Source organism: Lolium perenne, chromosome 2 (assembly GCF_019359855.2).
Source record: "Lolium perenne isolate Kyuss_39 chromosome 2, Kyuss_2.0, whole genome shotgun sequence".
Lineage (NCBI taxonomy): Eukaryota > Viridiplantae > Streptophyta > Magnoliopsida > Poales > Poaceae > Lolium > Lolium perenne.
In genome coordinates, this window is record NC_067245.2 from 153,266,659 (window position 1) to 153,284,448 (window position 17,790).

Consider the following 17,790-nt stretch of genomic DNA (forward strand, 5'->3'; position numbering starts at 1 on the left):
TTAACTTTCTTTATTTGTTACTTCGCATGAAGTTCGTTTAAATATTGTACACTACAAAAGCATTATCCGGTCGCTACCATCCTGTTCATTCTACTGACACCTGTGTGCATCCACATACTTATAGCCTTATACCCATTCATTTGCTGCCAACTGTTTTTGTACTGCATGCTATTCCTTTTATAGTCATGCTATGGGCATTTCCAATCTGGTTGTTCTTATACCACGTCATTAGCTCACCGCTAGCCGCTAGTTGTTTTCTCGTGCCTGCTATTCTCACACTGCTTTTATAATCATGCTATGTGCATTTCCAATCTGCTTGCTCTTATACCTCGTCTTTAGCTTATAGCTATTTTTTTCCATGAATGCTCCTGTCGCACAGCTTGTATAGTTATTGCTGCGTGCATGTCTGGTCTTTGTATTATCGTAGACTAACCTGTCAATGTTATTTTTCCTAGGGATTGATCATGCGAACCACTTATTAGAATATCCAACATTAACAGCGGGGACGCTAGGGAAGGTTGGAATCTGAGTTCTTGGTTGGTAATTTTGGCAGTTTACTTCCGTCATTATCTATAACCTATATGCATTGTTCCTTATGCAAGAGATTAACACTTGGAACCCTGCCATAGCAATGCCATTCATGCTTTACTATGTTTCTGCCTATTTGATATGCTTGTCTTGGAGCAACTGCGAAGTTGATTTGAACCTGACATTTGGTCATTCTTAATGCCAGTTTACTTTATGTGGAAAACCTTGGCATTACCCTACTCTAAATCTGAATGTCTGAAATTCGTATCTCATGAAAAGCAACATATAGTTGGTTTTAATCTGATATCTGGTAAATATTGGCTTATTCATTTGGCAGCTCAAGTTTTTTGTTATTTGAAACCAGCTGACTTGGTCTTAAATGTGATATCTAAACACATATTAAGGACAATGGAGCAGGAGGATTAGCATTTCACTTGATGGCTGAACCTAAAATGATAGGCATGTCGACCACGACTAGTGCACGCAAGAGAAGGACCTGCAGCGAGCCAGTATGTGCTTAGTACATGCATCTTATCTTATCTTGTGCTTATTTCTGCTACATGCTGTTATCTGATCTCTACATTGCGTAATACATGTTTGAATAGTTAATTGTTGTAACTATGTTTGCAATATTACCAGAATGCAGTTTTAATGAAGCAGTCATCATTAGAAGATAGTCGCCAAAGCGACCCTGTGCAACATTATGATGTAAGTCTGTGCTTAGTACAAGTTCCATACATTGTCTTATTTATGCAACTTGTTATTATCTTATATCTACATTGCATAATAAATGTTTGAATAGTTCACTCTTGTAACTATGTTGCAATATTACTAGAATGCAGGTGTAATGAAGAAGTCCTTAGTAGAAGATAGAGCGCAAAAAAGGTTCCGGGGTGAGCCTATGCAACGATATAATGTAAGTCTGTGCTTAGTACTTGTGACTATCTCATATCGACAATGCTTAATACATGTTTGCATAGTTCATCGTTTAACTCTTTTTGCATTATTATCAGAATGCAGTTGTGATGAAGCAATCTTCATCAGAAGAGAGGCCCACAAAAAGTTCTGATCTTTCTTCTGATGCATCCTCTCATAGACGTCAACCTAGACCATTCCTTTCATCAAACAGTAAATATCTCAAGGCTGTACTTTATAAAAGACATGGTATTGCTGCTTTAAGATCTGTAGCTGATATGTTGACCAAGAGTACGCAAGATTCAATCAAGGCGATTGCCAAATGTCAACGTGTTATTGATGATGCTAATAGAAGTCCTCAATGATTCTATGTGATTTTTTTATTTGGGCACATTAATTGCCTTGTAATTTTCCTAGTTATTTTATTTGTGTATGTAATTGTGTGTATCATTGATACCAGATTTTAGGCTCATGAAATTTAATGCAAGTTGACTAGTCAAACAACCAGGGCCCTACAACTGATTGGGCCGGCCCACTTACAGTAATGTGGGACCCACTTTCATTTTGGGTCGGCCCACCTACTTATTGGGCCGGCCCGTTAACAGGGAAGTGGGCCCCACCAGCTTATTGGGCCGGCCCACTATCTTGTTGGACCAGCCCACTTGCTATATTATGGACCCCACATACTAAATGGGCCCGCCCTTCAACAGGAAAGTGGGACCCACCTGTGTTTTTGGCCGGGCCCACTATCTTGCTGGGCCGGCCCACTTGCTATATGGTGGACCCCACATACTAAATGGGCCGGCCCTTTAACAGGAAAGTGGGACCCACCTGTGTTTTTGGCCCGGCCCACTATCTTGTTGGGCCAGCCCAATTGCTATATGGTGGACCCCACATACTAAATGGGCCGGCCCTTTAACTGGAAATTGGGACCCACCTGTGTTTTTGGCCCGGCCCACTATCTTGTTGGGCCGGCCCACTTGCTATATGGTGGACCCCACATACTAAATGGGCCGGCCCTTTAACAGGAAAGTGGGACCCACCTGTGTTTTTGGCCCGGCCCACTTTCTTGTTGGGCCAGCCCGTTTGATCTATTGTGGACCCCACGTACTAAATGGGCCGGCCCGATAGCAGGAAAGTGGGACCCATATGCTAATTGGGCCGGCCCAATAACTTCTTGGGCCGGCCCAGTTGTTTTAAGGTGGACCCCACTAGGTAAATGGGCCGGCCCGATAACAGGAAAGTGGGTCCCACGTGTCTTGTGGGTCGGCCCTTTTGCCTGTTGACCGGTCAAACGAGTGCATTCGGCCCGGCCCACATGCTTAGTGGGCCGGCCCATTAAAGTTTTGACCAGTCAACCTTACAGGTTAGGCCCGGCCCACGTAACTAATGGACCAGCCCGACTATATAGTTGACCGGTCAAACTAAGTCACTGCCCGGCCGCAAACTTAATGGGCCGGCCCGCTTAAGACATGGCGGGCCACGTGTGGGCCTACCATCTACCACGGGGTTTCGGTAGGTTAACGCCGTTAATCGCGATTAACGGCGTACGCCACGTGGCGGTTGCATGACGTCGGCGATCAACGAGCTCCCGGAAACACTTGCGCAACGGTCCGATTTTCCGTGGCGGAAGGGCGCCCAAGCGCGACGGACCGAAAAAATCGTCGTAGGACTTTGCCTGACGCAGTTTCCACAACAGAACCCATATCGTCGGGTTAGGCCCATAGGCGATGAAAAATACCCCTTAGCGGACGATTTTGAGACGTTGTCTATCAGAACTTTTCTTGTAGTGTCCCTTGTACGTGCTACATATACTCTTGTTTGATAATGAACACCATTCGTTGTGTCGGGCTACAAGAGCACCTCAATGCTGGAGTTAACAAGCTCCACAACATTTGATATTCATGTTTAAGTAACCTTTAGAGCATAATAGATCTTTGCAACTTAAACCGAGTACTAACATAGCATACACACTGTCACCTTTACACTATGAAGTGGGAATAAATCACATCAATACTATCATAGTAATAATTAACTCCATAACCTACAAGAGATTATGATCATAACCTACGCCAAGTACTACACGATGCACACACTGTCACCATTACACCGTGAAGGAGGAATAGACTACTTTAATAACATCACAAGAGTAGCACATAGACTAATAGTGATACAAAGCTCATCATATGGATCTCAATCATGCAAAGCAATTCATGAGATCATTGTATTGGGGTACAGAGAGAGAGATTAACCACATAGCTACCGGTACATCCCTTAGCCTCGAGGGAGAACTACTCCCTCCTCATGGGAGACAGCAGCGGTGATGAAGATGGCGGTGATGTCGATGGAGAAGCCTTCCGGGGGCACTTCCCCGTCCCGGCGGCGTGCCGGAACAGAGACTCCTGTCCCCCAGATCTTGGCTTCGCGATGGCGGCGGCTCTGGAAGGTTTCTCGTACCGTGGCTTTTTCGTCTCGAGGTTTTAGGTCCAGGACCTTTAAATAGGCGAAGAGGCGGAGTCGGAAGGCTGACGAGGCGATGACACAGTAGGGGGGCGCGGCCCAGGCCCTGGCCGCGCCGCCCTATCATCTGGTGGCCCTGTGGCCCCCCCTCTGCTGGCTCTCGGGTGTTCTGGAAGCTTCGTGGAAAAATAGGATGCTGGGCATTGATTTCGTCCGATTCCGAGAATATTTCCTTACTAGGATTTCTGAAACCAAAAACAGCAGAAAACAGCAACTGGCCCTTCGGCATCTCGTCAATAGGTTAGTTCCGGAAAATGCATAAATATGACATAAAGTGTGTATAAAACATGTAGGTATCATCATAAAAGTAGCATGGAACATAAGAAATTATAGATACGTTTGAGACGTATCAACGAGCAGAAACTCTACACTCATCTTTGCAGGTAGATGATTTTCAAAGGGTGATGCAAGAGCCGCTATATGAATAGATTGTTGTTTCAGTTGATGATGTCCCTGGTTCTTTTGTTTACTTATGTGCTGGTAGTACTTAGGGGAACTAGCTTGTACAAGTAATTTTTTTCCGATAAAGTTGTACAAGTAAATGGGACATGCTTCGCATGTTTGACCAATTAAGTTAAAAAGCTTCACAAAATCCTGCTATCATGTAGGCGGGCTTGCATTCGCTTTCAACCCAAGTGACTGTTGACTGCAATCTGTAATATGTACCCCTCTGTTGCACTTAATGGTATCCAAGCCCTTGCCCCCCCTCCTTTGTTAAAAAAAGATCGAATTCTTATTGCATCGAAGTTGTTTCACTAAAAAAAGAGCTCTCACGTGCAAGGCACATGCAATTTACTAGTATATACTACTAGTAGAGATGGTACACCTAGACATTAGAGATTTGTTTGTTTTAAAGATATTTTTAATTGTGTACAAGATGGAAAATATAACTTTAGCAAATTCCTAGTATTTTTCATGGTCGATGTAAAAAAAATATTTTTCATGGTTGATGTAAAAAAACAAGTTTTTTTCATGGTCGATGTAAAAAAAGAGAGACAACATGTCTCATAACAAGCCTTATGGTTAGCACAATTTTTTACGGAGTAACTATTTTTTACATAGCCCAAATTACTATTCGATTACCCATTGGAATATTTTATGTGTATATAGCAAGCGAAGAAGTACACATGCATTTTTCGTTTTATTCTTTTTTGACATTTCAAAATGTATAGAAGATGAATTTCGAAATAAAGAGATCATATGCACCCAAGAACCAACAAGCATATCCCCTTGACCCCGAACCTACTCAGGGCCCTTTTGTTGTGCCTTTTTTTGGCTTTTTGGCTTTTGGATTTTGGAAGCCAAAAGAAAAGATCCTTTTGTTTTTGTCTTCCAAAATCCAAAAGCCAAAAAAGCACCTATTTAGGTGCTTTTTTTTGGCTTTTGCCAAAGCCAAAAAGCCAAAAAAAAGCCACAACAAAAGGGCCCTCAGCTTCAGACCTGGGATTTCGTAGGCTAGGGTTCCACAGTTTTCCACCAACCAGTAATAATTTCAACTCTACCCCAAAATTCCCGCCGAAATCCCCCCGCTTCCAAAATTCAAAGCGATGTGAAATAAGTACAGTGCCGATCTTATCCCCCCGGACCGCTCAATTCAGACCTATCACCGGCGGCTCCGAACCCCCCATCTCTCTCTCACGCTTCCACCTTGCATGACCCACCGGATCATCTCACACGCCGGCGCCGGCGCCGGCCCACTGTCCCACTCCCACACCAGCACTACTACCTTCTCATCGGCCACCGTAGTGACCGACGACGTTCCACCGTCTCCCTTGCTTTTTAGCAAGCCGGAGTAGCTTCCACCTCCCCCCACCCCCACCGACGACCACTGTACCATACGAGCTCCTCCGTAGCCGACTTCCACCGCCGCCTTGTCAGCGACATTCACCATCGTCGGGTTCTCGTATCTTAATCCCCGACTCCTTCCGTCCACCGGACTGGAGAGATGGGTACACAAAGCGCCTCCATGGTCCACGGCAGGAAACCAAAGCGTACACGCGCCCACTCCCAAGAAGGTTGATATGGCCGCTTTCGTTATGCAGGTGCTTTCGAAAAGTATTTTTTTGCTTACTTGCACCGCCATCTCATTAGCATTTTTTTTGTAATGCATGCTAGATATTATTGCACTACAGAATGAATTAAAAGAGGAACGGAGACGGAAGATATGTAGCAGATTTGCAAGCCGTGTGGGCACAAACATCTGTAACGCTATTGCCTCTAGTGCAAACCTGAACAAAATCGGAGAAGAACCCTTTCCCCTCCCCAAAGATAAAGAACAATGTTATGATTCACAATTTGATCCTGCTGAGCCTCTTGGAGAGCTGACTCAGGAAGATGCCTTGCCTGACCATTCTCCTCAACCCCACCAGGTGATTTCTGTTTTTTTACTTTGAGATATCTGTTGCAACTTCCATGTGTTGTATACTTGTATCCTGAATCCCACCAAACATGTTCACATGCCACCTCTAGGTCTCCTTAACGCATCATATATATGTTTCAGCATGCACGTCATCCTTTACTGTTCTTCATTCTATTCCATTTGCATATCATCATATATGGCACTTCTGTAGACTGAAATATCGTTTATGTGTGCTAGAAATCTGCAGCTTCAAGTAAGAATTTCGCAGGAACCACCAATGAGAGGAAGACCTTTCAACAGGCACCTGAATCGGTGATAGAACAACTGCAACCAAAAAAGAAATCTGCTTCTGCTACTAGACAGTCTCAGCGATTCATGGCACTAGTTGAAGAAAATAACGCAAATGCTAAGAGTACGGAAATTAAAAAACGTGGTGAACACCCCAAGCGGTTGAATCAGCCACCTGTTACCAATCCAATCAACCAGCGACAATCGGCAGCAGAACCAGTTTCCACAGCAACTTCTCAGCCACAATTGGCAGCAGAACCAGTTTCCACAGCAACTTCTCAGCCACAATTGGCAGCAGAACCAGTTTCCACAGCAACTTCTCAACCACAATTGGCAGCAGAACCAGTTTCCACGGCAACTTCTCAGCCACAATTGGGATCAGAAGTAGCTGTGGTAGGAAATACTGCCCAAGGACACACTGTACCAGTCCCAGCTGACACAACCACAACTGGCCAAACACTGCTAGCACAACATCAACAAACTGTTGATGATCTCCCACTGACCCATATTAGTCCCGCCAATCCTGCCATAGACAACTCCCCTGAGTATGAGCCCCACACCGAAGAAGGTACATTTTCCAATGCTTATAGTTTCATTCTCCGTTATAAAGTTATACTTTATAGATAAATATGTATATATAAAATATATATATCTACCTTGATAGCTTGATGTAATGCTTAACTTTGTAGTTGCACCACGATCAAGAAAAACGAGGGGCCCAACAGTAGGGAAAATGTTCGTAGCTAAGCTTGCTGGGATGGAATCAAGATTTCGCCTTTCATCTATCGTAGGTGGCAGAAGGCCACTGGACCCAGAAGAATCTTGTAAATTAGCATCGGATGTAGGAATTTTCGTCAGGAATGAAATTCCTATCTTCCCAACATGGAAAGAGCACGTAGACACCTCTGCGCATTTTGAAAAATTAGTGCACAGGTTACACGTAAGTCATCTTTCTCTTGGTAATGTTACTCATACTAGTATACCACATTGGCACGTCCCGTTCCTTCTAGCTTGTTGTTGGCTCTATGTATATCGCACCAACGGTTTATATTGTTGTGAACAGTTAAGGTTCGAGTTCGATGATGACCAAGAGGAAGTAAAGCATGTTCTCAACAGTCTATTCTCGGTATGCAACGCCGATGTCGCAGCGAGGCTAAAGAAGAAATACTTCACTGGAAAGATTCTTTGGGAGTGTTCCAACTAGATCTCCTCTTAAGCAAATGACTGACAAACAGTGGGGAGATCTTGTGAAGCACTGGTCTGATCCAAAGAATATGGTATGATTTGTAAGGCGATACCGAGATCACATCTTGGATTCTTATTTATAGCAGTGTCTCACTAGTCTCCTTTTTGCAGAATTTGGCTAAACAGAATCAGAAAAACCGCGGTAAACTACTTTTACCTAGCCGTACGGGATCTCGTAACCTTATAGTGCACATTCGGCAAAAAATAAGGACATGTTGTTTTATACTGCTATTTAGAAATATTTTAGTAAAAGATCATGCAGAGTATATACACCAGTGTGCAGCTTATATTATGATCCTCCATTTCAACCGCGTTATTCGATTTATAAATGGTAGTACTAAAATGCAGATGTTACATAATGCAAGTAAAAGGGAACCAAACAAAGAAATGACTCTGCCAGAGATTTTTGAAGCATGCCAGAAGAACAAACTTGAAGTGATTGGAGAAGTCGCACAAAGTGTTCTTGTAAGTCTTCTCTAAGATTGAAATTTTGTGACGACTCACATCCCAACTTGTAGGAGTAGTAAAGTACATATCAATATGATATTATCGATGTTTATTAAAATTCATGTGATGTGAATCAGACATGCCAAACTGTAGGAATAAAAGTAGGTCATACACATGATAAATCTACTATCAGCAAGTTTCTCTGTAGTAACTATCATGTTTACACATGTGTACGAACTGAATTTTTTGCAGGAAGATATGAAATTAGAGATGGCAAAACCCGGTAAAAACAGTCTGGAAAAAACCGATGAAGAATGTGTGAAGGCATTTTCCATGGCAATAAAAAAGAAAGGCATTGCCAAAAACACTTTCTTACGGAATCTTTGAATTTGGTGAAGTGCAAGTCCATGTCCAAGTCAAAGTATTTGCATGCTCAAGTTCTAGAGGAGCAACTCCAAGTAGAACGAACTGCATCAGTTGCGCTAAGACTAGAAGTCGACAATTTTAGAACGATAGCAGCACAGAAGGAGGCCCTACTGGAGCAGGTTAGGAATGCTAGTAAGTAGTAAAAAGAGTATCTGCTGGATAATTGGAGATGAACGGGGACAGTGACAGGTCAGTATCTTGGTCTTGTAAAATGGTTCCTTAGTCTGAGCACATTTCGTAGGTGCATTTATCTGCAATTGCTATGATCTTGGTGGTCGTTTCCTTGTTGTGATGTGGATTTTTTTTGAACCGGAACCCTGCTGATTGTTAATATTATAAGTGGATTACCTAGCCCTTTCCATCAGTTCTGACTTGTGGTTCCGTTGGCTTGTGGATGAAGCTTGACATGGTATCAGAGCCCATAGTCTCAAGTTCGAGTCATCGCTTTCACAAACCTTCTCTCCTCTTCTCCCGATCTAGCCCTTTCTGTCAGTTTGGACTTTTTGTTGCGTTGGCTATGTTGAGATGTATAAAGTGGATTGCCTAGCCCTTTCCATCAGTTCAGACTTTTGGTCGCGTTGGCTAGTGCATTAAAGCTTGACACTGATGATTTTCTGTGATCCATTGATTTCCAGCTTTCTACATATAGCCCAGGTCTAGAAGCTTGTCAACTGGTCTGGTTCATTCATCGCTGTATTGAGGGCAATGAACGGAACAGTGGCTTCTCCTTTGTGTTGTGATGCAACTCAACAGCTGTTCCTGCTTCTGTAGAGGCGAGTTGTGAACAGAGATACTTATGTATGCTACCAAATTTCGACTCCACATAATCAATAGCTTAACAACCGTCTAATTCAAAATCTCAACACTGTAGAATTTACCTCCTGCCTATCGAATACAATTATTTCACACACTGAAATATTTTGTACGCGTTTTGAATTGGAGAACATGGGAACCGACTTTGGTTCTGATTATGACTTGATGTGACCCTAGGCCCTGGATTCCTGAGCAGAACGTATGTGTTAAAACAAAGAGATTACAAAGTGCTAATTCCCTTTTTTTGTAAGTCCTGGTGGCATTGACACTCCTTTCTTACTTGCTAATTTATTTTTTTGGTGTTTATATATAATAGAGAATTACCAGCTTATTGTCGAACCCGTTAGATTTTGGGCAATGATTGTTAAGTGGCTGCTTCCTAATTAAAGTCTATGATGTCATGTAGATGGATTTGTGAAAGATGCAGCGGGTCGTTCTTCAGATCATCTACATGGGATTCCCATCTACATGTATGTTCATGGTTTCATGGAGTACTTCAGCTCATAGTAGCCACATACGATCCTGCAATATTTGCATTTTTTTGACCTTGCACGATATGCATTCAATGTATCGCCAATGCGCGTCCGTGAGAACTCTTCGTCGGACTCGTTTTGGTGCGCGCAGTTCCCGAGCGAATCAAATGAATTTTGACCGTTCTCTTAAAAAAGGGAACTTTGACCGTTGGATCAAGCATTGGAGAACTGATGTGCCAACGGCCAATAATTGCTTGTGCATCATGGTGATGGCTTATCTGATTTCAAAAACTGAGATTTTTTATATATATAGTGGATAGGTGGACAGATATAGATATAGATGGACAGATACAGATATAGCTTCGACTGTAGCCACACTCAAACTCAAAATCAGTTGAGCTGCAAAACCACTAGCCAATTAACTCCGAAATATTTTAGAGGCATTTTTGAATTGCAGTTCGGAGGACATGGGAGTAACTGATTTTGTTTGTGATAATGGCTTGATATGACCGCTGGGAATAAATGCCTGAGCAGAGCTACTTCGCATGGTCTACCATTTTTATATTAGACTAGTCATAGTGGTAAGTACTACCTCCGTCCCAAGGAATAAGGCCCACGCGTATTCCAAGACGAACTTTGACAATAAAAATTGAGCAACACAATCTTGATTATATTATACTCCGTATGTAATTAGTATCATTGGATTCGTATTGAAAAGCACTTTCTAATGATGCTAATTTTCAATGTGATGATGACTTGATGTGACATTTGGCCGTACTAGTACGGTCTCATATTTTTGTATTACTTGCACTGTAGCCAAATTTGAAATCTCATTCCAGCGGCAAAACTTCCCGCCCGAAAAATACAAATATTTCACACGCTTCTAACTTCCCATTCTACCCTCGTAAAGATGACAACAATGTCCATGTATAAGTCGGTTGGTGGGGGGTCTACCCGTCATTTGTTTCGATCACCACCTCCCTAGCCCCGGAAACTAACCGAAAAAAATTTCATTTCCCTCAGTCTCTCCTCTGAGACCACACCCACCGGAACTTCCCAAGTCGCTCTCTCTCCCACCTCCACGACCACCGCACCAGAACATCCCCGCCGAACTTCCCTGGCCTACCCGAGGCCTCGCGATCCTCGTCATCCGGCTGCCTGCTGGAGCCGCTTCATCGACGCCGTCATCAACCGGACCGGATCATCCCGGCCGAACCTCGAAACCATATGCTCATCCAGCAGTCTACCGCAGTCGCTTCAGCTGCGGTATCGTCCACCCCATCGGAGCCGCTTCGCCGGATCCGTCGTCCACCGCATCGGATCTTGCTCACCGACACCGCTGTGCATGAACCGGATCTGCTTCACCGGCGCCGTGCATGATCTAAACTCTTCTACTGTCGCTTTTCTATTGCTTGCCTGCAAGTTCTTGTTTAATCTTGGGGGAACCTGTTTGTGCTAACGACGCGCCGTTACGTTTTTGCAGATGAGATGAGTAACCATGAAGTGTAATGGCCGTCTCTCCAACCCCAAGTAGCACATGTAGCGTACTTCATCACCGGATCTATCAACCCCAGGAAGATCTGCTGTGACTCCCACAGAGTGCTTCTCCTAATGTAAGTCCCTTGTTTTAGCGCCATGTTCTGGGTTCAGATGCTTGTTTGTCTGAAGCTCTTTTAGTTCATTCCTAGCTATGACCGTAACACCTTGCTATTTTCTAGTTCATTGCTAACTTTAAGCGATTGAACATTTTGGTTTGCATTCCCTGCTCTGTAGATGTAGCCATCATAACTTCTATCTTGCTCAGTCGTTGTTACAAAAATTATAGGTATTATAGTAACATCCTGCTATTATTTAGTTCATGGCCAATTTTAAGTAATTGCACATGTTGGTTCGCATTCCCTGCTCTATAGCTTTTGGCATCGTAACTTCTATATTTGGTTTACATTCCCTGCTCTGTAGATCTAGCCATCATAACTTTATCTTGCTCAGTCGTTGTTACAAAAATTATGGCCTGCTACTATGTTGTTTGTGCCAATTTTGTACTCCATGAATATGTTGGCTTGCATTCCCTGTACTACAGGTGATGCCATTGTTTTGTATCTACTTCATTGTAAGCTAACAAAGTAAGGACTTAGTTTGGCATGCTATCACTCTGCTATCTAGCCTGTAGTACAAATAAACTTGTCATACTACTAGATAATAATTTTGCGTGCCATCTTGTTCTTCAAAAGCTGCATTATTGACTTGTTTCTCTGACTTGGCATGACGCTCACATATGGAATGCTGAACATATTGGTTTGCATTCCCTCTTATACAAGTTCACCGGTGATCCCACTATATTACATGTCTGGTCCATCCTAAGCTCCAGCATTAACTATCCTCTATGTGTTGCTCATTACAAGTTTATATCCCGAAACATCTTGATTTGCATCCCCTTCACTATAAGTTCAGGAGTATTATTTAGTTCACGGCCAAAATGAAGTAATTGCACTTGGCACATGTTGGTTCACATTCCCTCCTCTTTAGCTTTTGCCATCGTAACTTCTATTTTTGGTTTACATTCCCTGCTCTGTAGATGTAGCCATCATAACTTCATCTTGCTCAGTCGTTGTTACAAAATTTATAGCCTACTATTATGTTGTTCATGCCAATTTTGTACTCCCTGAACATGTTGGTTTGCATGGGACTCGACAGTAGTAAGTCTGTTGTTTCATTCTAACATGCTCTGTTATATTGGCTGTTGGTATGCGGCATGCACTCTTTGTTTGCTTATTGTGCGCATTACAATGATCTTGTTATAACGACGAAATGATGAGTTCCAAATTCTTTGGCAAACAATATTGTAGTGTCTTTGCCTTTCCATTGTTGCTGTATTAACTTGTAATGTCTTTGTTTCAGATATAGGTGCTGCATGGACAACTTAAAAGATTGCCGGATCGCTTCATTGTATTGCTAGGTTTAATTACCATTCAATTTCTCTGGGTTCTGTAATATTTTTTCAAAGTCTTGCAGCTGATGTAATATTTAGTTAGTTTTTATAGTTCTTTCGCGCATTTTTTCTTTGGTGCTTGTGGTAAGTGAGGCTATCCGACAGAAATCAATGCTGCGTAAATATTCTCAGTATCTAAATCACGAATTCCCATCCCTTAAACGGCCCAATTAAGCGAAATCACATATGTGCCGGCCCGCAAAATCCTAAAGCGCCTATTATGCCGGCATATAAACAACAACTAAACGGGCTGGCCCACTTACTTATTGGGCCAGCCCACTTGATTTCCGGTGGACCCCACACTCTAATTGGGCCGGCCCACTTGCTTTAAGGTGGACCCCACCCACTACTGGGTCGGCCCACTAACTAGTTGGGCCAGCCCAATTGCTTTTGTGGTGGACCTCACATACTAAATGGGCCGACCCTTTAAGAGGAAAGTGGGACCCACCTGTGTTTTTGGCCCGGCCCACTATCTTGTTGGGCCGGCCCACTTGCTATATGGTGGACCCTACATACTAAATGGGCCGGCCCTTTAATAGGAAAGTGGGACCCACCTGTGCTTTTGGCCCGGTCCACTATCTTATTGGGCCGGCCCACTTGCTACATGGTGGACCCCACATACTAAATGGGCCGGCCCTTTAAGAGGAAAGTTGGACCCACCTGTGTTTTTGGCCTGGCCCACTAGCGTGGTGGGCCGGCCCACTTGCTATATGGTGGACCCCACATACTAAATGGGCCGGCCCTTTAACAGGAAAGTGGGACTCACCTGTGCTTTTGGCCCGGCCCACTATCTTGTTGGGCCGGCCCACTTGCTATATGGTGGACCCCACATACTAAATGGGCCGGCCCTTTAACTGGAAAGTGGGACCCACCTGTGCTTTTGGCCCGGCCCACTTGCTATATGGTGGACCCCACATACTAAATGGGCTGGCCCTTTAACAGGAAAGTGGGACCCACCTGTGCTTTTGGCCCGGCCCACTGGCTTGTTGGGCCGGCCCATTTGATCTAATGTGGACCCCACGTACTAAATGGGCCGGCCCGATAGCAGGAAAGTGGGACCCACATGCTAATTGGGCCGACCCAATAACTTCTTGGGCCGGCCCACTTGCTTTAAGGTGGACCCCAGTTGGTAAATGGGCCGGCCCGATAACAGGAAAGTGGGTCCCACATGTCTTGTGGGCCGGCCCTTTTGCCTGTTGACCGGTCAAACGAGTGCATTCGGCCCGGCCCACATGCTTAGTGGGCCGACCCATTAAAGTTTTGACCAGTCAACCGTAGAGGTTAGGCCCGGCCCACGTAACTAATGGACCAACCCAGCTATATAGTTGACCGGTCAAACTCAGTCAGCTGGCCCGGCCCGCAAACTTAATGGGCCGACCCGCTTAAGACGTGGCAGGCCTCGTGTGGGCCTACCATCTACCACGGGGTTTCAGCCGGTAAACGCCGTTAACTGCCAGTTAACGGCATCTGCCACGTGTCAGTTTGCATGACGTCAGCAGTCAACGGGCTCCCGGAAACACTTCTGCAACGGTCCAATTTTCCGTGGCGGAAGGGCGCCCAAGCGCGACGGACCGAAAAAATCGTCGTAGGACTTTGCCTGACGCAGTTTCGACAACAGAACCCATATCGTCGGGTTAGGCCCATAGGCGACGAAAAATACCCCTTAGCGGACGATTTTGGGACGTTGTCTATCAGAACTTTTCTTGTAGTGTATTATCTATTGTTGAATACTTATGCATTAAAGAGGAGTCCATTATCTGTTTTCTATGTTGTCCCGGTATGGATGTCCTTAGTTGAGATCTATCAAAAACGAGAAATCAAATGCGATCTATCTCCTTGGACCTTTGTACATGCGGCATAGAGGTACCCCTTTGTGACACTTGGTTGAAACATATGTTATGCAATGATAATCCATGTAAATCCAAGCTAATTAGGACAAGGTGCGAGCACTATTGGTATTCTATGCATGAGGCTTGCAACTTATAGGATGTCTTATGCATAACACATATGAATTATTACTACTGTTGACAAAATTGTTTCTATGTTTTCAAAATAAAAGCTCTAGCACAAAAATAGTAATCCATGCTTCCCTCTGCGAAGGGCCTTTATTTTACTTTATGTTGAATCAGTTTACCTACTTCTTTCTATCTTAGAAGCAAACACTTGTGTCAACTGTGTGCATTGATTCCTACATACTTGCTTATTTGCACTCATCATATTACTTTGTGTTGACAATTATCCATGAGATATACATGTTGAAGTTGAAAGCAACTGCTGAAACTTATATGTTCCTTTGTGTTGCTTCAAAACTTTCTACTAAGAATTTATTGCTTTATGAGTTAACTCCTATGCAAGTCTTATTGATGCTTGTCTTGAAAGTACTATTCATGAAAAGTCTTTGCTATATGATTCAGTTGTTTAGTCATTGTCTTTACCATTGCTTCGAATCACTTCATTCATCTCATATGCTTTACAATAGTATTGATCAAGATTATGATAGTAGCATGTCACTTCAGAAATTATCCTTGTTATCGTTTACCTACTCGAGGGCGAGTAGGAACTAAGCTTGGGGATGCTTGATTCGTCTCAAACGTATCTATAATTTCTTATGTTCCATGCTAGTTTTATGACAATACTTACATGTTTTATACACACTTTACATCATTTATATGCATTTTCCGGCACTAACCTATTAACGAGATGCCGAGGTGCCAGTTCCTGTTTTCTGCTGTTTTTGGTTCCAGAAAGGCTGTTCGGGCAATATTCTCGGAATTCGATGAAACAAAAGCCAAACATCTTATTTCACCGAGACGGACTAGAACACCGAAGGGGAGCCGGAGAGGAGGCTAATATGTCTCCGACGTATCGATAATTTCTTATGTTCCATGCCACATTATTGATGATATCTACATGTTTTATGCATACTTTATGTCGTATTTATGCATTTTCCAGCACTAACCTATTAACGAGATGCCGAAGAGCCAGTTGTTGTTTTCTGCTGTTTTTGGTTTCAGAAATCCTACAAAGGAAATATTCTCGGAATTGGACGAAATCAACGCCCAGGGGCCTATTTTTACACGAAGCTTCCAGAAGACCGGAGGGGAGACGAAGTGGGGCCACGGGGCGCCGCCACACTAGGGCGGCGCGGCCAGCATAGGGCCCGCGCGGCCCTATTGTGTGGGCCCCCGTGACACCCTTTGACCTGCCCTTCCGCCTACTTAAAGCCTCCGTCGCGAAACCCCCAGTACCGAGAGCCACGATACGGAAAACCTTACTGAGACGCCACCGCCGCCAATCCCATCTCGGGGGATTCAGGAGATCGCCTCCGGCACCCTGCCGGAGAGGGGAATCATCTCCCGGAGGACTCTTCACCGCCATGATCGCCTCCGGAGTGATGAGTGAGTAGTTCACCCCTGGACTATGGGTCCATAGTAGTAGCTAGATGGTCGTCTTCTCCTTATGTGCTTCATTGTTGGATCTTGTGAGCTGCCCAACATGATCAAGATCATCTATCTGTAATGCTATATGTTGTGTTTGTCGAGATCCGATGGATAGAGAATACTATGTTATGTTGATTATCAATCTATTACCTATGTGTTGTTTATGATCTTGCATGCTCTCCGTTATTAGTAGAGGCTCTCGCCAAGTTTTTGCTCTTAACTCCAAGAGGGAGTATTTATGCTCGATAGTGGGTTCATGCCTCCATTAAATGCAGGACGGTGACGAAAGTTCTAAGGTTGTGGATGTGCTGTTGCCACTAGGGATAAAACATTGATGCTATGTCCGAGGATGTAGTTATTGATTACATTACGCACCATACTTAATGCAATTGTCTGTTGTTTGCAACTTAATACTGGAAGGGGTTCGGATGATAACCTGAAGGTGGACTTTTTAGGCATAGATGCATGCTGGATAGCGGTCTATGTACTTTGTCGTAATGCCCAATTAAATCTCACTATACTTATCATATCATGTATGTGCATTGTCATGCTCTCTCTATTTGTCAATTGCCCGACTGTAATTTGTTCACCCAACATGCTATTTATCTTATGGGAGAGACACCTCTAGTGAACTGTGGACCCCGGTCCATTCTTTTACATCTGAAATACAATCTACTACAATACTTGTTCCTTACTGTTCTTCGCAAACAATCATCTTCCACACAATACGGTTAATCCTTTGTTCACAGCAAGCCGGTGAGATTGACAACCTCACTGTTACGTTGGGGCAAAGTACTTTGGTTGTGTTGTGCAGGTTCCACGTTGGCGCCGGAATCCCTGGTGTTGCGCCGCACTACATCCCGCCGCCATCAACCTTCAACGGGCTTCTTGACTCCTACTGGTTCGATTAAACCTTGGTTTCTTACTGAGGTAAACTTGCTACTGTGCGCATCACACCTTCCTCTTGGGGTTCCCAACGGACGTGTCAACTACACGCATCAGAGGCCCAGGGCCCCCACACCATATGGCGGCGCGGGTGGCCCCCTGGCCGCGCCGCCCTATGGGGCGGGCCCCCAGGCACCCCCTTGCGCCGCCTCTTCGCCTATACAATCTCTCGTGACGTGAAAACCCTACAACAATTGACGAAACTCCAGAAAGACTCCAGGGACGCCGCCGCCATCGCGAAACTCCGTTTCGGGGGACAGAAGTCTCTGTTCCGGCACGCCGCCGGGACGGGGAATTGCCCCCGGAGTCATCTCCATCGACACCACCGCCATCTTCATCGCCGTTGCTATCTCCCATGATGAGGAGGGAGTAGTTCTCCCCCGAGGCTGAGGGCTCTACCGG

General features: G+C 44.3%; 1 protein-coding gene across 1 annotated transcript in view; it reads left to right on the forward strand.

The window, feature by feature from the left end:
- The first annotated feature begins 933 nt into the window (after positions 1–933).
- LOC139835629 (uncharacterized) overlaps positions 934–17,790 on the forward strand; it is a 31,551-nt gene continuing 14,694 nt past the window's right edge. Inside the window, exons 1-4 of the mRNA XM_071825488.1 lie at positions 934–1,037; positions 1,168–1,236; positions 1,364–1,444; positions 1,542–1,673. Of these exons, the coding sequence (XP_071681589.1) occupies positions 966–1,037; positions 1,168–1,236; positions 1,364–1,444; positions 1,542–1,673 (354 nt within the window). The 5' untranslated portion in view covers positions 934–965. The remainder of the gene's footprint in view (positions 1,038–1,167; positions 1,237–1,363; positions 1,445–1,541; positions 1,674–17,790) is intronic.